Source organism: Micropterus dolomieu, linkage group LG21, assembly GCF_021292245.1.
Source record: "Micropterus dolomieu isolate WLL.071019.BEF.003 ecotype Adirondacks linkage group LG21, ASM2129224v1, whole genome shotgun sequence".
NCBI lineage: Eukaryota > Metazoa > Chordata > Actinopteri > Centrarchiformes > Centrarchidae > Micropterus > Micropterus dolomieu.
Window position 1 is genome coordinate 12,581,765 of NC_060170.1, and position 20,455 is coordinate 12,602,219.

The 20,455-nt window shown below is 39.6% G+C and overlaps 1 protein-coding gene across 2 annotated transcripts in view; it reads right to left on the bottom strand.

Moving 5' to 3' along the window:
* Nucleotides 1–876: 876 nt before the first annotated feature.
* Nucleotides 877–20,455, bottom strand: part of col27a1b (collagen, type XXVII, alpha 1b) — a 62,755-nt gene continuing 43,176 nt past the window's right edge. The window contains exons 29-50 of one of the 2 annotated variants that reach the window (XM_046035660.1): nt 15,877–15,930; nt 15,379–15,423; nt 14,919–14,963; nt 14,691–14,744; nt 13,986–14,039; nt 13,845–13,898; nt 12,984–13,037; nt 12,711–12,764; nt 10,777–10,884; nt 10,625–10,678; nt 10,278–10,385; nt 10,147–10,200; nt 7,871–7,924; nt 6,754–6,810; nt 6,611–6,664; nt 6,449–6,502; nt 6,281–6,334; nt 6,102–6,155; nt 5,877–5,984; nt 5,680–5,787; nt 1,160–1,267; nt 877–1,050 (exon numbers count right to left, since the gene is read on the bottom strand). In XM_046035660.1, the coding sequence (XP_045891616.1) occupies nt 967–1,050; nt 1,160–1,267; nt 5,680–5,787; nt 5,877–5,984; nt 6,102–6,155; nt 6,281–6,334; nt 6,449–6,502; nt 6,611–6,664; nt 6,754–6,810; nt 7,871–7,924; nt 10,147–10,200; nt 10,278–10,385; nt 10,625–10,678; nt 10,777–10,884; nt 12,711–12,764; nt 12,984–13,037; nt 13,845–13,898; nt 13,986–14,039; nt 14,691–14,744; nt 14,919–14,963; nt 15,379–15,423; nt 15,877–15,930 (1,473 nt within the window). In that variant the 3' untranslated portion in view covers nt 877–966. The remainder of the gene's footprint in view (nt 1,051–1,159; nt 1,268–5,679; nt 5,788–5,876; nt 5,985–6,101; nt 6,156–6,280; nt 6,335–6,448; nt 6,503–6,610; nt 6,665–6,753; nt 6,811–7,870; nt 7,925–10,146; nt 10,201–10,277; nt 10,386–10,624; nt 10,679–10,776; nt 10,885–12,710; nt 12,765–12,983; nt 13,038–13,844; nt 13,899–13,985; nt 14,040–14,690; nt 14,745–14,918; nt 14,964–15,378; nt 15,424–15,876; nt 15,931–20,455) is intronic. The other variant, XM_046035661.1, reaches the window with a different exon arrangement.

A 20,455-nucleotide genomic window follows, 5' to 3' on the forward strand; every position in this document is an offset into this window, starting at 1 on the left:
TGGCTCCCACGTAACTTGAACCCTGATTTCTAGTCATCAACTGTTTTATATATTGACCAATCGTATTAACACTACACCTCTTAATAACTAATCTCACTTAGCTTAATGTGTCTGTGGCAATTGCCCCTTCAGAATCTTGTGAGTGGTGTCACAGATGTTTTTAGATGGTGTAATGCTCCTATATTACTCTACGGGCAACACCACACAAAACTGTTTTGTTAGTAACTTTTTCATACACAACTTCTTAACAGCCACCCAAATGCCTAATGATATGGAATGCTACCAGTTTTAATCTACTTTAATGGAGCTGTAAAAATAAATGGTTTGCAGTGTTTTTGCTAAATCGATCAAATTAGTACCATAACAAAAAAAACTGCATAGAGCTTAATCTCTCCTCATATGTAGAATAAGGTCTGAATTGTTGCCATTACATAATTACTATTCAACATCACTACAGGACTTGAGATTTTTAAGACTTTGTTTCTGCACTTTTATGATGACTTTACTCTTATTATCCTTACTCACTGCTTCTGCGTTAGAACAATTATAAATGATACTGAACAACAAAGCACATCTGCTTCACACTCCTGTTGAACTCCCACAGTGGGAAAATATTCAACATCACTCCTAAGGTTTTAAAATAAAGAGCGAGACTCTAGTAAAGCCTGCTCTGTTTCTTCAGATGGCAATAATCTATGGTGCAGCAGTGCTGTAAGTAAAGAAGACTGATGTTTTAGCACATGTTATCCTGGGGCATGTTATATTAACAGCTTTCAAACCAAGACAATATAATGACAATTTTTTTAGACAATTTTAGATGTTCAAACTTCACAAAAAAAACTTTTAAAAAGTGAGTTAAAGACAGAAATTAATCATTCATTTTACAGGCTACGGGCAATATCATAGGTCTGACCATACTGACTGGAAAACTTTATAGGTTTGATTGACCTGAGGTCATCATTTTGGTTATGAATGGAGCTTGACAGGAACACAGACCTTTGGTCCAAACAGACCCAACACCCCCGGAAATCCTTGTTCACCAGTATCCCCCTGATAAACGGAGAGAAGAGAAATGATGGTAATCTTTATGACTGAACGAGCAAAGATTTCTCATATGAAGGAATTTTAATGTTTAGTTATTTAATAAATCAGTGCTCACTGGTTGCCCTTTAGATCCGGGGTCTCCTTGTTTTCCTGGCAATCCCATCCCGCCAATAGAGCCTCTTTTTCCTGATGGACCAACTTGGCCTGAAAGACCTCTCTCACCCTGGAAAACACAAATACACATAAACACATGCACATCTTCATCACATTCCATCCAATATCCCCCGAACACACAGCCACTGTAGAAGCTGCTATTGCCACTACAAGCTTATGATCCCTCACTGGCTACCCACCAACAACGATGCTCAACAGTGCTGGGCTGGTGCCTTTTCCCCTACATCACTAATCCGTTTGGAAATGTTATTATCACAAGACACAGTAGAACCAAATAACAGTTTACCTCAACTCAAAGTGTCCAAATTCAACAAATGTTTGCATGTGGATCAACAATATACAGTATCTCACAAAAGTGAGTACACCCCTCACATTTTTGTAAATATTTGATTATATCTTTTCATGTGCACTAAAGAAATGACACTTTGCTACAATGTAAAGTAGTGAGTGTACAGCTTGTATAAATTTGTGAGTAATTTGTATTTGTGAGAAGTGAGTACACCCCTAAATGAAAACGTCCAAATTGGGCCCAATTGTCAACATTTTGTGTGGCCACCATTATTTTCCAGCACTGCCTTAACCCTCTTGGGCATGGAGTTCACCAGAGCGTCATTGGTTGCCACTGGAGTCCTCTTCCACTCCTCCATGACGACATCACAGAGCTGGTGGATGTTCGAGACCTTGCGCTCCTCCACCTTCCGTTAGATGATGCCACAGATGCTCAATAGGGTTTAGGTCTGGAGACATGCTTGGCCAGTCCATCACTTTTACCCTCCGCTTCTTTAGCAAGGCAGTGGTCGACTTGGAGGTGTTTTTGGGGTTGTTATTATTAGGGGTCGACCAATAATCGTTCTGGCCGATTATTGGTGCCGATATTCAGCATTTTTCCGATAATCTGCATCGCTCATTTTAAAAACAGAGTGTTGAGTACAATGTCCCACCCACAGTACTAGCTGATTGGTTACAAGTCCCGAGTAATAGCCTATCAACACAGACTATTGTGCGGAAGTAGCCAATAGAACGAGCAAGCCACCACCCTGCAATCCCTCCCCTCCTGTCTCAGCAGAGCTCCTCGTACACACACATACACACGGAGCAAAGTGAAGCGGAGATCTTTGTAGACTACACCAGTTAACCATAACTATGCTCGTTACCGTAAGCAAGTGCAGCAAAACCAGTAGTACTAGTAAAAGGCTGATACTGCATCAGTACAATAAGCAGGAACATGCACAAAGTGATATTGTAATCTGCTCTGTCTCATGCACCGCAACTGTGTTTTGGTTTTACACATGCACACGTGCTAGCTAATAGCTAGTTTGTCATAAACAAGCTAAAACGAAATCTCTCTGTCTGTAGCCTGTTTAGCTGAGATGCCATGCTACGTACTTTAAATTTCGCAAATCCTTGTAAACTCAGCTGCTTGTGGAGAGAAACCAGCTCCTATCTACCAGCAGCAGCAGAGGGAGGAGGAAAACTGCTGTCTTCTTTCTAAACTTTACTCTGTATTTTCACGTCAGGAATATAGTTTATTTAACATGTTCCATTTGTTTCCAGTGAGTTACTGACTTGATATAGTGACTTTGCTGCTGTAAACTTTACTTTTGTTGCTGCTCTGAAAACAATAAAATATTAATTTGATTACTGTTCTGAATTTATTCTTTTTTTAAATAACACATTTTTAAAAGGCAATGATTTAGTAATGAAACCCCAATAAGAGTATAGATAAAGAACCAAACAAATAAATAGTATAAATAAAAGTATCAATAAAATCCTAACAATAAAAATTAATACAATATAAATGGCAGCAGGTAAAGACAAAGTTTATGATAATTTATCACTCATAGTTAACAAATTTGTCTCTGGGATGGATCTCTAATTAATTTAATTTACTATTTATAAAGATAAAACATGACAACTGTAATGTTGTGTATTTTTAACAAAGTTTTGTGTTGGAGTTTGTGTTATTCTACATTTTGACTAAAAAATTTACAGCTAATCTGTTCCAAATAATGGTCATTGGTCTAATTTCTTACTAATAATCGGGATGGAGATCGGCCTGGAAAAAAACATATTGGTCATCCCTAGTTATTATGTTGGAATACTGCCCTGCGGCCCAGTCTCCGAAGGGAGGGGATCATGCTCTGTTTCAGTATGTCACAGTACATCTTGGCATTCATGGTTCCCTCAATGAACTATAGCTCCCCAGTGCCAGCAGCACTCATGCAGCCTAAGGTTGGATATAGTTTAAGATTTTACAGTACCAGTATCAAACCCAGTACCCTTAAAGTGATACCGATACAAATTGAGTACTTCATTCGATACCTTGCATAAAATGTCACCTACATGTCACCTGATTAGTAGCTTATTACTATTTTTATTATTGTTATGGACGCAAGGTTATCTATTTTATTTTTTTTCTTGTTTCAAATTACTGCTACATAAAAAGTATTGGAAAACTGTATCAGATCGCTCCTCATCCTAATTAGGTCATCCTCACTGGTAGTATTAGCCTATAAGGGGAAAGACTACAGCTTGGGAGTTATTTTATATTTGAATGAGAGAGGAGTGAAACAGTTTAGTGACCAAATAAGTTGTGGGAAACAAATTTAAGGTATTTTTTTGATACTTGTGTTGAAATTAAACAACGGAAGATTATTTTATTAACTTTCAGAGGAATAGAGAGGGTGTATGTCTAGCCGATCAAAACAACTACACGTGAAGCAGCCGCAGCTGCAGCCGGAGGCTCCGTGAGTAAAATCAGCTGATCGATCGATCAGTGACAAGTGATGTGAAGAGCAAATAAAAATGTAAAGAGAAGTGTTAAATGATACAAGAAGATGAAACCAAGGGAAAGCCAAGCTTGTGGTGATAAACTTGCAACAATGACGAACATGCCTGAAGCCAAAGGTGTTGTGGTGCAGGCACATAGGGTGAAAAAAGGCGTGCTCTCCTCTTTCTTTAGGTGTGTTGTTTGCTAATTGGGTGCAAGCTAAGCCATAAAATTAGTCATTTTTTGACATGACCTGGTTACAAAAAGTAGGCCTAGGAATAGATTGAAGTACGGGTTTGACTGGAGATGTTTCAGTTCTACTTGATACCGGCTGTTTCGGTCAGTCCCATAAAGGTACCAAGTAGCGATACCCAGATACCAGACCGTGACACTCCCACCACCATGCTAGACTGTAGGCAAGACACACTTGTCTTTGTACTCCTCACCTGGTTTCCGCCACACACGCTTAACACCATCTGAACGTTTACCTTGGTCTCATCAGACCACAGGACATGGTTCCAGTAATCCATGTCTTTAGTCTGCTTGTCTTCAGCAAACTGTTTGCGGGCTTTCTTGGGCATCATCTTTAGAAGAGGCTTCCTTCTATGACAACAGCCATGCAGACCAATTTTATGTAGTGTTCAGCATATGGTCTGACTAGCACTGACAGGCTGACCCCCCCCCTTTCAATCTCTGCAGCAATGAGCATGTGCACTGAACTTCTTTGGTCGACCATGGCAAGGCCTGTTCTGAGTGGAACCTGTGGTCTTGGCCTCCATGCTACAGCTCAGTTTCAGGGTCTTGGCAATCTTCTTCTAGCCTAGGCCATCTTTATGTAGAGCAACAATTCTTTTTTCAGATCCTCAGAGCTGCCATGAGGTGCCATGTTGAACTTCTATTGACCAGTATGAGGGAGTGTGAGAGCGATAACACCAAATTTAACACACTTGCTCCCCATTCACACATGAGACCTTGTAACACCAGGGAGGGAAAATGGCTAATTGGGCCCAATTTGGACATTTTCACTAAGGGGTGTACTCACTTTTGTTGCTAGCGGTTTAGACATTAATGGCTATGTGATGTGTTATTTTGAGGGGACAGCAAATTTACACTGTTATACAAGCTCTACACTCACTACTTTACATTGTAGCAAAGTGTCATTTCTTCAGTGTTGTCACATGAAAAGATATAATCAAATATCTTCACAAATGTGAGGGGTGTACTCACTTTTGTGAGATACTGTATGACCAAATCAGGATGTAACTTTATGCCCTAACCATGGTCTAACAAATAAAATCTTCTGCTTCTCACAGTCATGTAATATTGGCACGGCCACGTAAATCAGACTGTGCCAACTCATTAATATTTGCAACACTAACTTCCCAAAATTACTGCAGAGAATATGAGGTCTTTTGAGAAAAGGTGTAAAGACTTTGTGCAGATTTTGGCCTTTGAGATCAGAAAACACAAATATAAAGGCAGCATTATGGTGCCAAGCGAGGCAACGCTGGCAGATTAAAGCTGAGTTGGCAAGTTCCACTTAATATTGGCAATAAAACTGCCTGCATTGTGATCCATAAAATGCTTGTGCCATAACTTAACATAAAGTTCTTTGTGAATAAGTTCAACACTTTGCACTCTTAGCTCAAGCAACTAAAACGAATGACAAACTGTCCACCCACCACTCTCACCTTTGGTCCAAAGAAGCCTTGACTTCCAGGAAGCCCTGTCACACCAGTTTTACCCTGCTGCCCAGTTTTGCCAGGTAAGCCCACTTCTCCATCTTCTCCTTGCTCCCCCTAAACAGAGAAGATAGTTGGTGAGCAATAATAAGAGCAGGTTTTCTTTTCATTCATTTGAAAGGTACACCACTGACAAGTGTCCTCACCTTGACTCCTTTACTTCCATCGTTTCCAGGCAGTCCATCCATGCCAGGCAGGCCTTCAAGACCCTCCCTGCCCACAACTCCCTGTGGGCCAGGAGGACCCTCTGGACCCTTCAGACAATCAGAAATGTTCACCTCAAAGCTTGCTTTGATTTTAATTAGTAACATGTAGTTTAACTGTGAGTTATGTCTGATTATGTGGTTAAACCAGAAGTCCATCCAACTTACTGGTGGTCCTCTGGTCCCAGATGTGCCTCTCGCCCCTGATTTTCCTTTCTGACCCTGGAGCATAAAGAGTTCATGTTCCACAATTCTGACATGGTTGCATGACAGATAACACAGTCCAATAATGTGCATATTGATATTTGTCATACAAAAAAGCATGCCACTGTTAATTATGTCCTTACTTGATCACCTTTGGATCCTTTCAGTCCTGGTTGTCCCTTTGGCCCAGAATGTCCCTAAAATGACCATTATTGTTTGATTTGAATTACACTGATTGCGTTTGGACAACTTGACAGCGTGTCTATATATGTGAGTTTTACATTATAAGAGACATAAATGGAGATTCTTACAGGAAGCCCTGGGGCACCAGCTTGACCTCTCTTTCCATCAACACCTATCTGACCCTGGAAAACAAAATTTTCTGCATTTCAATCTACAGAACATTACTTGAACCTAACTGACACATCTGAAGACAAAAGCGAACAACATGTCAGTTTTGTTTTTCCACTTACAATGTGTCCATGGTCACCTGGCTCTCCTCTCTCTCCTCTGTCTCCAGGAGGACCCTGGGTTCATATGGAAACTAATTAATTAAAAAATCCAGACCACCACTGACAATCAAGACAGAAAAAACAGGTACATGTAGGAAACTCACTCTGTCACCTTGAGGACCTGAAGGACCTTCTGCCTTGCTGTCGTCTCCGTGTTCACCCTAAACAAGCATTAAAGAAACAGACACACAACCGCAATCAATGGTATTTCCCTCTTAACCCAATAGTCTGTGCAAAAATCAATGCTTGTTTTGTTTGAAAGAGCGTAACAATGGAAACACATTGCCCACTTTCTTCGTATGAATGGCAAATAATTACATGCACTATTACCCACAATGATTCCATTTCACATAAACTTAGCCCATGTCTGTTCCAGGGTCTTTATGGGACTCATTAGACAATAACCACGGATGTGTGTATGATTTTTATAGTCATGTGTTTTGCATGTGTCAAATGAAATAAATAAATGAAGAGACCAACAGGCATTCAATAGTAGGAAAATAATTAGTGATGGCCAGGGGCCGAGCAAAACTGACACTTACATGGATGAAAAGCAACATTTTAGAATCAGTACTTTTAACAATACTGTGATACAGATCTGTATTTATCTGCTGACTGTTTTAGTGCCAGTTACCTGGCTCTCCCAATTGACATTGTCATACATTTTGCAACAACCCATGTGATAGAATGATACTGATTTAATTAGAGAGCAAGCACAGCTATTATTTTGTGGATACTGGCAGAGAGAATATAACAAATATCCATATCCAAATGGCTCCTACCCAGGGACAAAGAAAATGCAAATTAGCATCTCACGAAACTCTGGTGCAGTGTGTTCTATTGTGTGCTACACCTGTCAAATAAACACAAATTATGGTGCTAATATCCCCAAAACCATTAGCAGAAGAGTCCAGGTGCTTGGCTAATTATATACATTTGACAGCACTGGGTTAATTGGATGTGACCTAGTTCACGTCATTGATCAAATTAGGGATGACTTCAGGAAGATTGCGAGAACACCAAGATAGACAGAAGAAGCACTAATTAGGGACACAACTGAAGTTCCGATGCATAAAAAACTAACCATACACTCAAAGACAATGAGCTGCATGACAGTTTTACATTGTTAAGTAATGCAACCATTTAAGTCCCCCAGAGCTCATTAGACACAATCAAAGCGCAGACGGCTATTAGAGATACCAAATAAGTGTGGAAATGTACCTTTTCACCTTTTGGCCCTGGAGGTCCCAGGGGGCCCTGCGGTCCCATGTGACCCTATGACAAGAAAAAAAATTGTGGCTCATTTCTGTACTGTAACCTTGCAGCCTTCACTCCAATTTACTGTGTGAAATATTAAAATCATAATGTAGAAACATGAAACATGGAATTAATGTAGATACAGAAAGGGATACAACTTCTGGAAACGGAGAACAATGGCATCAATCATCACTTCATCTTTTGTTAATTTGGAGGATGCAATTTCCATCAGTCAAGTCGTGATTATGCGTGTCAACAATCTGCGATCAATCAATTTCTCACCCCCAATCTTATCCTGAATCGATTATGTTCATATACAGATATGGACCAGATATGGTCTGCAAACTAAAAGGTCCTCCACTACGATAGAAAACATAAAGTGTCAATGGTCTGGCTAGATAGAGGAGAGGTGCATTAAGCTACTTGCAAAGAGGCACGGCTTGCTAGAATCCTTGTATGGCCTCTATAACGTACATAACAACTTGTTTCGGTGTCTACTTTCTGCCCTCTAGTGGTCAGCTTTAAGAGAAAAATTAATTAAAATTGTATAAGGTGTTACCTCTAACCACAACCTGATTATACCTTTAATAACAAACAATCAGAAGACAGATCAGCGATTTCCATGAAAGAATGAAACTAACCTAAACTACAGAAGGTGTTGTTAACACACAGTACAGAATAGTAGAGAGCACTCCCCCGGCATGAAGAAGAAGCACAAAACACCAGCAAATGACAAGCATAGTAACTTCTCGCAAGTCAGTATCATTCAATAATGTTCTGTATGAAACATAAACCCAGATGAAAGAACTTCCAAAAATCAATCCAGTCTTTTTAAATGCAGGTGTGAGAAAACAAGTGCTTAGCATTTTTTGGTAAAAAAAAATGATTTTGAAACAACATCAAGAAAAAGTGCCCCACACAGTAGATGGACCCCATCAACAAGGTAACCTACTTGTTTTTGTCTTTTTACCTACACACCTGGGCCGGTATTTATCAAGCTTCACAAAGTGCCATTTTAGTCTTAAGTGCTGAGAATTCATGAAATTTACTCCTAATTTTAAATTTAAAAATAAAAGCAAGTTATCAAATTTCTCAAAGCTAAGACTCACTCTTACTCTCTCAGTTATTTATACAGCTCGAGAGGTCTCTCAAGAGGTTAGGAGTTGCCAGTAGGGCTTGTGATGGCACTGTGGAGACAGAGACATGCGGAGAGGAAGAATTCTGACAACTTGCAGTTAATAAGACGGGGTCGGACAGCACAAGCATAATCCTTGTCAGCGAGTTGGTGAGGGACGTCATCTCACCACTGACTTTACACAGTAATGCGTTTTCAGTTAAACTGAAGGTGGAGATGACGCCACAGGACAAACGCAGCAACGCTGATGATTGTGGCTGTCACAACCATCAATAAGCCAAATAGTCAAGGAAACAATTATAGCACTTAGGCTACAGCTCCACACACCTTCACGCGTTTCATCGACTTACTAACAACACACCAGTAATCCAACAGAAGCAAACACAGTTTATTCAAATAGCAATGGCAATACAGGAGTAGTAGGCGCATTTGATGGCGCTCATATAAAGATAAACTTTTTTTTAGCTTTCATTTATTAAAGTGTAGGCCTATATCATAATGTATTATCTTGAAAATTCTTTATTGTTAAATGTGTGTTGAATATAAACTCCTCTTAGGAATTTCACCATTCAATGTGAATTTATCTGAGAAAATCCCTAATAAGAAAATCTATTCAGTGATTGGTCCTTGGCCACATCGTCATCCAAAATCCGGTTTGCGGCACAGCAAAGTGTCGTGAATCAGCACTAAGACTGACACTTAGGATTTAGTCCTACACTTCACTCAAATTAGGACTATGATGCGTGATAACTGACTTTTAAGATCAGCTTTGAGCTCTTAAGTCAGTTCTTAGCAGTGTTCTTATGAGTAATTCTGAGAAGCTTGATAAATACGGGCCCTGATATCATATTGGGCATACACTCCTAAGTGGAATAAAAATAAAAAGCTTTGTTGACTTTCCGTACAACATATTAAATAGAAATAGAGAAAGAGGGCTGCCTAAAACAAGTTGGAAAAGCCTGTATTTTTATATTATTATTTATTTGTCACCGTTTTTAACATTATAAATTGGCAGCGGATTAAAGACATGCTGGAGGTCCCTCACTTTCATAACATCCTACAATAAAATGTATCATGACATCACTATTGATGAAAAAGTGCTTACCTCGTAACCTGATATGCCTGGATCTCCTTGTTGGCCCATTCTCCCCGGGGCGCCCTAGGGAAATATGTATATATTTAACCCACATCCACCAACTACAAGCAAGTTCATCAAACTATCTGTGGATGTCTTACCACTGGTCCAATGGTTCCTCTTGCTCCTTTCTGTCCAACAAACCCCATCTCTCCCTGCTCACCGATTGGCCCGGTCTCACCCAGATGACCTTGGTGACCTTTGCTCCCCTGGAGAGAGGCCATAAATGTGCAGGTATGCGATGAGTGTACAGTTGTTTGGGTAGTTTGACAATTCAAAGATTTAATACTGAAAGTCTACTTGAAGAGCACTTCCATTGTTGTGCTTGCTGACCTTACTGTTTGCCACTACCGCAGAGAACTATTCAACCCCTTGTACAAGAGAGCAAATTGACAGACATCCAAAAATGAAAGGTGTATTTTAGCTCCGAGCTAGTGAACTGACAAACCTTTTCTCCTGGTTTTCCTCTTTCACCAATTTTGCCAGGTTTACCCTCCTGACCCTGGTGAAAGAACATCAAACAGGTTTGTAAGTGGACAAAAAGAGCTGTCTTATCATGGGAATTGAATGAAATTTGGAGTCGGCTGCTGAGAGACTTACCCTTACACCCACCAGTCCAGGAGGCCCAGGGGGTCCTTCCTTTCCTTTCAGACCGATTTCACCCCTGTCTCCTGTAGCACCCTCTGGACCAGCATCCCCCTTTTCACCCTGAGAAGAGTAGTACAAGTCTAATAAAAAAGCAGATCAAACTATTGTTACAGTATACTGGACTATTTTGGAATAATCACAGGCAGCCGTACCCAGGATTTTGAACTGTCACAGTTTAAATACATATAAAATATAAACAGACTGGAAAGATTCATATCCAAGAAAATCTTTTGTGTTTCACAAATCAATAAATACAAAACACTTAAATGAGATATTTCCTTCACTAAATCAAATATATCAATGGCAAGTCTGTCTGTGCTTTCAAGTTTCATATACCACTTATGATATTCCACATTATCAAGTGAATGGCAAAAAGGTACTGCAAAGCCTCGGGGGGCACAACGACAAAAGCCTTTTCACCCATATTAAGAGTCAAACTATCTGAGTGGGAGTATGATTCTGGGAGCATTGCAAGTTATAAATAAGATCTTAAATGGTATCCCCTATTGAAGCCAGGGCAGGGAGGATCTGAGCTCTACAGCTGGCTCTACATAAAAGTCTTGACACAGCATTCTGAAGTAGCTGCAGTTTCTACAGTGACAGCTTAGGCATGTAAACAGAGCACGACTCATTTGTTAGTGAAACACAGCAGGTTGTAATTTGGAAATATTTCTAAGATGGAAAAAAAAGAACATCACAGTTACTTGACAAGTTGTTCAAGGTGCATATGTTAAAAAGGGTAAGAAACAAAACTACGAAACGGTCTGTCCAGGTGGAAATATGTAAATAAATAAACCAGACAGAGAACTGAGCTCTCAATTGTTATTAATCCAACTTCAATTCAACTATAGGAAATGTGTAGGGTTTTTTTTCTCCACAATTTGACAGCTGGCACACTAGAAGGCCATTTCCAATAATCATATGAATCTTCCTCCCTGTTTTTTGGTCTCCCTGCTGAACCTAGCCAACCTCGCCTTACTGATACAATCTAACAGAGGTTTCTAAAGATGCAATTATGGCTCCTCTATGAAGCAATTACAGATATTCAGTACAACAGGCTTTTGCTGTTTGGTAAGACTCAATTTACTACTGCTACTTACTTTGCTACTGCTGGAAAGAGGCAGTCAAAATAATGTTAGAATCCTGTAATTATTTGCTAAATTTCTAGTTTAAATTTCACAAAGTAATATGACAATGAACCATGACAATGCATTGATTTTCATTCCTCTCACAGTTAACAGCATGAGCTGCAAATCCCTCATGAGCTGCCGTTTTCCATCCAGGAGCTGCACTGTGGCCAAGAACCACTCAAAGTAGTTTACTCTCCCGACTAACAGAAAACATCCTGTACAGCACAGACCCAAAGAGACTCTCAGGTTGACTCTTTTCTAATCCACAGTGTTCTCTGTGCTCACATTTTACCACCTTCTCTAAGCCAAAAGTTGCCTGTGGGTCTGTCAGCCATACTTGCAGCACTGTGACTCTGCTGAATAGGCAAGATTTTTGTGTTTTCCATCTTTTTTCCCCCCGTCACAATACTTGCCAGACTTTCTAGCACTTAAAATAGCCCTGCTATCTGTTTCCACTAAGCATCAACACAATGCAGCTCCAACTGTACAAAGGCCAATATCTCACAAACAATTCTCCACTTGCTCTAATTACAGTAAGCTGCTACAGTAAACAGGAAAGTTCACTGAGTTCACAGAGATAAATCTTGAGGACGAATTACTCCATGTTGAAGTTACTGACAACAATTTGACTACTGGCCAATTTCTTGAATCAACATATTTCCAGTTACTGTGGGCCTAAACAGTAAAAATACTTTAAAGTGATGAATAAATCAAGTTTGAAGTCACAGTATGTCTTCTATTTTTTTTTTTACTTGCCATGGCTCCATCAGGTCCACTTGTTCCAGCCTCCCCATCAATGCCTGGCTCACCCTGATAGACAAATCATACCAATATTATGTTTATGTTTTAGTGTAGAACAGTAATCATGATGCAAGAACAGATGTGTAGCAAGCCAAACATTGGCAAAACTGTATTTGAAAATATTTTGACAACACGTTTACCACTGTGTTGCCATTTTATGAGGGTTTGCCAAAAATAAATCCAGTGCACTTATTTAGATTTTACAGAAAGATAACATGGGATACTTACTCTCTGGCCAATCAAACCCTGCTCCCCAATGCTGCCAGGTACACCAATGTCCCCCTGTCAGGAGAAGAAACATGATGGTTAAGTCATTGGTGATGTGTTGTATCTCTTGATGTACAACCTTTGCTTCCACCATGGCTGTTTCACCAATGCTTTCTGCTCAGTAATGGCACTATATTATGCAACCCAAATCCTGAGCTTGCAAATGGACATTCTGAGTACGGAAAAGGTTTTCTTTTTTGCAAGCACATAAGCACATAAGCACATAACTTGTTTCATGAACCTTCATTAAATTCCACTTGGAAGTCTCTTGGTAGGTAACTATCTTGGTAGGTAGCTTGCAAACTTTAAAGCCAACCACCTCAGTTAAAAGTAGTTACTTATCACTCTCCCAGAGCTTTCCTACTTCTGTAGTAACAGATAATCCTTCACGCAATCTGACTAATAGCCAATTAAAAATGACTTACTCCAGTTTTCCGATTGGCTGAAATTGTGGCACGCTGTAACCCTCTGTCAGGCTAAGCGAGCATGCATGAAAACCTCAGAGAGCATAGAGCAGAGATGTTGAGAGAGCAAGCGATAGACAAAGAGTTCAAGTGGCCACAGACATTATTGTGCGCCTATGTGGACAACAATAACACACAAATGAATTTAGTGAGCACAAAATCTACTTTTGTTTTTTTCAAATAAAATTATTCTAAGGACTGAGTCCCAAATATAATTTCATATAATAATTTATAATAATTTCTCCCCCCTGCCCACCAACCATTTACTGCAGCAAAGGCTGTTGTAATGTCATCATCCAACACAAGTACACATCCACCTGTCCAATATCTCAGTGATAAATCATATCATCATCTTCACCTTCTCTCCAGGTTCACCAGGCAGTCCTCTCTCTCCAGCCTTCCCCGGCGGCCCCTGTCAAAAACAGTGACAACCCTTAGTATTCAGTGTTAATGTAAAAGTCACTGGGCGTTCTTACACCAGCTGTGTGATCAAACTCACCCTCGGCCCCATCTCCCCCAGCGGACCAATCGTTCCTGGTGGCCCTGCTGGTCCCTGCCAGAAAGCAGAGGCATCAATAAAAAAGTTAAGAGTACTTTCTAATCTTGAAAAAACACCTCTGAAAGAGACAGAAAAAGGAGGGAAAATGTGAAAAGAAATATGAACCGGGCAGGAAGTGTGGCTTTGTGGAGATAAGTTAATCTGCAGGGCTAAAAGCCTTCACAACACTGAGCCAAATCTTCTGCAAGTGATGGAAACAGGCCTGCTCTTTCAGAGACACCTTCAGACGACAATAAAGCTGCCTCTTCAGGAAGGAGATGGTGTAAATCAAATTGTCTCAGACTCACTTCTTCTCTGCTTGTGTCTGTGAGACTTGGGCAGAATGAGAGAAAGAGGATTAGGTTGTTCAGGGCTTTTTGACTAAGACACGGGTTTCTAGGAAGTGCTGAATAAAAGGTGTCAAAGTAGAAATTCAGAGTTTATATGCAAGGGCAAGAGGAAGGGCACATAGTGGGTGCTGGAGAGCCACAGGTCTTTGCAGAGAATGAGACACTATTGTTCCTGCCTATATTCTCTTTAAGAGATTCAGCGACTTCCCCATTTTGACTTAATTAAACCAGATGGCGTAAACACAAAGAAAAAAAACATTACCTTATTTAACTTTTTTTGACAGTGAACATTTGTGTAGGCAAATAATAAACTCACTGGCTCTCCTGCAATTCCTTTGGCTCCTGGAGGTCCAGAGGGTCCTTGAATACCCTGAAAATAACACAAATGTTTATAACACACACACACACAACTGGTGGTGTTGAAATGCATACATCCACTAGAGTAACAGTGTGACACACTTTTCTACCACTGTTCCCCAAAGTAAGTCCACCCCAAAAATCAAGACTGATCCAAAAGAGACCTCTGTTAGCCCCAATCACTTACTGGAAATCCCTTAGGCCCAGCTTCACCTGGCTCGCCAAGCTTCCCCTGCAGCAAAATGACATAAATGGAAAAATAAGTTCTACTCTAAGAGGTGAACAGTTCGTTTTTAATTTTAATTTGTTGTTAACACCATGTAAGACTTATGGACTCAAGTATTATATTTAACTATAGTTTTAAATGATTAAATCCTTAATTTGAGTGTTTCCATTTTGTGCAACTTTAGCCAATGAGATTTGAAGAAGAAGAAGAAGAAGAAGGAGAAGAAGAAGAAGAAGACGACATGCACAGTTTACTATACTTTTGATACTTTCAGTAAATTTTGCTCATAATGATACCTGTATCATTTACTTTTATGTCAGTAAGATTTTAAATGCAAGACATTGGTAGACAAGTAAATAATTTAAAACACTTCTTCCATTACTGTTACAAGGGGAAAGTAAAGAAGCCCAATGTTCCTTACCATCTCCCCAGGGAGGCCCAATTTTCCTGGTGGACCATCAGGGCCCTGCAAAGAAAACATCCAACTCAGTTAACTGAGCTTTCTGAAATCCCCCGGAGTCAAAATGTTCCTGACTTCCAAGCACTACCAGCACCATCAATATTTTAGGACTCTTTGATTTAAGGTTCTGTTGTTAGATTTGTAGTTAACAAAGAATGTCCTCTAAAGATTCTTTAGATCTTATAAATAGTAAATAATTACAGTCTGCTGAAGAAAGCTGCTTGTAAAAATTCTCATGATTTGTTTCCCCTCCATTACATGGACCATTTTGTTTATCCTTGCTTTCTGTGGGACATATTTGATATATGCAATTAGGAAGTTGAAGGGCAGACAATGCTTTTAGGCAGTTTGGCATGTAAAGCAACATTATTAATAAAGAGCCACGGACATTAACAAAATCTGAGACTAAAAATGTTTCATTAACCATTGTCAACTTTGACCTTTTGACCATGTGCTCACCTTTATTCCAGTGGACCCTTTCTCCCCCATTGGGCCATCAGGACCCCTCAGACCCTATGCAAGGAAACAAAAGTTGTCACTGATGAATTGCTTTGGAAAATTTGGCCTTTAAAAGACCTGAGGCACACTGACATATTAAGTCAATGAATTAGGGCACTTAATCTCCCTTTTTGTCATCCCTATTTCATGGAGCCCGGGAGGCAGTTCTCTTGGCTTTATTGTGTACTATTGAGACATCATCAGAGATTGTGGCATTTTAGCAAATACTTGGCATCTGCTGCGAATTAGCTCCAAAGCATGCCCAATCCACACAGTGTAGACTTTGTCCCCATATTTCCACAATCACACACGCTGCCTGCACACTGAAGTTATTGCAAAGAAGCCTTAGGAAAAGGTCACAAATCCTGTAGCTGATTTATCCTTGCCATTAAAATTGAACCAAACTATTCACCATCAGAAAAATAAAGGACTGACTGTGTGTTTTGTTGTTTGTACATGTAAGCATCTTATAGAAAAGTGATCTAAACAATGCTAGTGCAGAACGCAGCTCCTATGGCTTTAAGGCCTTAACATTTTCATTGCTGTTTGTTAATAACAGACACATCTGTTCAAGACTGTTGTTGGGAGACGGAGGCGTAATGTTGTTCAGTTATGACGGAAACTATTTACAATTTCTAATTGTGGTTGTGTACAGTTGATGCCAGTTATATCAGAATTGTTAAAATGTCTGTTTAAACCGGAAGAAAAATATTCATTGAAGTAATAAGCTCTCCGATCATCCAAAAGACCTTTGTGTTTCCTTTTCACAAGCTGCCTGTTTTTGAAAACCTTTTGTTGTAGGGACATTAAAATTAAATTGAGAATGATAAACCACTGAAAAAGTAATTCCAGTTCATGAAATGGCCAATATTCATGCTACAAGTGGAGTGATCTGTTTTATTTCAAGTTACTGTCACTTAGAAATCTTGAAAAAGCACATAATTATAGCTGAAACTGCATGGAACTGCAACTCTGAAATGATCTCAGTCCACTGGCTTTTTTCATTTTTGACTGTATGATATGTTTTGGTAAAATAGTGTTATAATTAGTTTTATCTATGGGAAGAATTACAGTTTGGGTTCGGATGCAGCACAGGGCCCTTACCAAGGTCACCAATGACCTGCTAGCAGCTTCTGACTCTGGTTACCTCAACATGCTCATTTTGTTAGATCTCACTGCTGCATTTTGAATCGGTCTGTTAAAATGTTCTGCTCACTACTTGGTGTCACCGGCCATCCGACTATCGTGGTTCAAGTCCTACCTCGCAGCTAGACAGCAGCTTTAGGTTTCCCACATCCCGCCTCTTTTGTGGTGTCCGCCTGGTCTTAGTTCATTACAGTTCACTATTTATATTCCTGCACTTATACATATAATTCATCAACAATAGCCTCAACTTTCACTCCATGGCCTAGACCCTCCCTACTTATCTGATCTTCTCTGTATCTACACACCTACTCGCTCACTACGTTCCTCTGACGCCCATCTACTCTCCACTCCCCCCTCCAGGCTCCAAACTATGGGTGACAGGGCCTTTAGTTTAATCTCCGGCTAGCCAGAGATAGGGTAGGGATAGGGTTTGCAGCAGTGCACATCTGTTTGTTCTTTTAAATTAAATCTGAAAACTTACATATTTAGAGTAACCTTTCCTGTTTCGTAATATCAATATCAATGTGTTCACATTAAGTATGCTCAGTGTATTTCAGGCTTGTTTTTCTGTCCTTTTTTATCTTCATTTTTTTATTCTAGATTACCTGGTTTAGTATATGCCCTTGGGTGACTTGAAAGGCACTAGTAAAAAAAATCATTATAGTGCAGACATATACCATCCATCCCTCCCTCCATTACCAAACCAGAGCTGGTATTTGTTGGAACAGTGGAAAGTCTTAGCAGGCAGAGTTTTATTTTGTTTCTGTTGCGTTTGAATGAAATGTGTTTTATAATGAGTTAACAAGGCAATTAGTTCAATGAAAGAGAGAAACTTGAACTAAGAAGTTGTATGTTGTATTTTTCAGTGTGATAAGGAAAATATGTGAAAGAATATTTATTTTCTTGACATTTTGTGAGTTTTTTTATTTATTTATTAGACTAAAACAAGTTAAGAGACGTAGCAAACTCATCACTCACACATCTACCTTGCCTGAGCTATACTATTGGACTATCATCTCTTGGGGTACAAAGTGGTGTTAGATATAGGACGAGCTGGGGCTAGCTGGTTAGCAAGCTACAGTATCAGTAAGTAGATACAGTATCTCTGCAACACATTACATAGATGACTTTGACATGACGTCAGAACTGTTCATATGAACTGTTCACTGTTCATATTCTGTTGATCATGTTAGTTCATTTAAAGGTCGTCATATGAATGTTAAAATGTTAAAAATTTGGTCATCTCTCACATATTGCACCTTTAAATTCAGTTAGTTTGGACCAGGCGTATAGGAGAATGCACTGGCTCCCTGTAAAATCCAGAAATCCATCTTACCTACAAAGCCCTGGTGTCTGACCACCTATGATGGTGGCCAGATACCATCATCTTATCTTCATCAGATCTCCAGCTCATAGAGCACAAGAGTAGGCAAAAACTTTCCTCTTTAATAAAGTTTATAGCTAGGGCTGGCTCAGATGAACGCTGAACCATCCCCTAGTTATTCTGCTATAGTCCCAGGCTGCTGGGAGACTTCCCATGATGAGTTATCTCCTCCTCGCATTTTTTCCCATCAATGCATGTTACTAACTCTTACTTACAAACCCTGTTTTTATGCCTTTAAGGAATGCACACAGACCACCTTTTTAATGTGTGTCCAGCAGAATAAAGCTATCATCTTCTTTTTTGGATGTAATATCATAATTTTTCATAATACAAAACATTTAGCACAGGAAAAGGTTGTTACTGTCTTTCTCCATTCTTGTTGGCTGGGAATTACTTCAGACAGTGGTAATAAGCAGACTGGTATTTGATCACACTGATCTTAATTTCCAAAGCCGTGATGTAATTTTTTAGCTATTGTAGTTATTAAATATTACATTTGTTACTGCTTGTGATATCAGGGGAGCCGTGTAAAACCAATCCACAGAATGAAATGCCTCAATTATACCACTTACTCATGTTAGATCAATTATTCATTCTGTCCAATGATTCTGCTGTGCCACCATGGGCTATTTTCCCAAAGTAGAAAAGTCAATTATGGAAAAGCCAGCGAATACTGGAATTATCCTGAGTTCATGGCAGATACAGCAATGCACACACATTTCCATTTACAGAAACTCCCAGTTGTTTTTCCAGTATGTAGATGGTGAGACTTTATTAGAATAATTAATATTAGAATCCACGTGCTTTACTAATATATATTCAAATTCAATTTGTTGAAACAATACTTTGTTTCGTAAATGTTGTTTTTTATTTGGAGGTTGTCAAGCAATCCTAGGCCTGGTGTTTTGATAAGTGAAGTGTGAGTTTCTCTACTTTGTGCTGTTCAGTGAAAGTGAAGGTGACCATCACTGCTCAATTACCGTAACTTACTTACATGATTTCCTGTACAGCAAAAGAAAAAGTTTTCTTTGGTAAGACCAGGGCTGCACGATTAATCGTTTTCAAATCTAAATTGCGATTTGAAAGAACGCGATTAGCTAATCGTGAAAGATGGTGATTGTAATGTAGGTTAATTATACAGAGCATCTGACCCGTCGTGCAGTTACACACCGATTCCGTTGTCATCTTTATGTCACAGACTTGCTAACCAATCACAAGCGCCATTTACGGTCCTACACACCAATCAGAGCGGGTACAGGGCGTGTACATTTAACAACAACAAACAAAACTAGAAGAAAACGTGTTAATGGCGCAAGCCAAACAGACACAGACAGCATCTGTGCTGCGGTTTTGTCCGGCGTCAACTCACACTGTAGTGTTTCAGCAGCAGAGCGTTTAGCCTACAAGTTGTTAACGTGTTGTTAATTTGTCATTTTGTGTTTCGTTCCACTCTCTGCAGGCTAACATTACATATCCACATGAAGCATATCAGAATAAAAGCGTTTTTTTGCTGACTTGTTCAGATTTTACTTATTTGTTCTCTATGCTGTTCTGTGTCTGACTTCCTGCCTGGTTCATCTGCTCTGTGCTGCTTGAAAATAGACTGGCAGCTAATATTGAACTTTAGCAGAACTTCAATTTAAAAAAAACGCAAATTGAATTGTAATCAAATATCTGGCAGAAAAATCGCAATTAGATTTTTCAATACCTACCAGAAAATATAAAACAAGACTTGCTATGCTAAATTCCTTATTTACAAGTCGCAGCAGACATGTAAATACTAGCGTCTCACATTTGCCAAAAAAATACCAGCAAAAGACCGTGAAGCAGGGGGTAAACTGTTTAGCAAAATGAGCAGTATTGTGGTCGAACATAAGGAAAACGCCTATGGACAAACACTTTGCCACCGCAAAACGTGTGGAGAGTTGCAGAAATGCATGGAGGTCAGACAAGACAAATCACTGTGACACAGGCTGTTGCATCCTGCTCACTTGCAAGCACTGAAAGAAT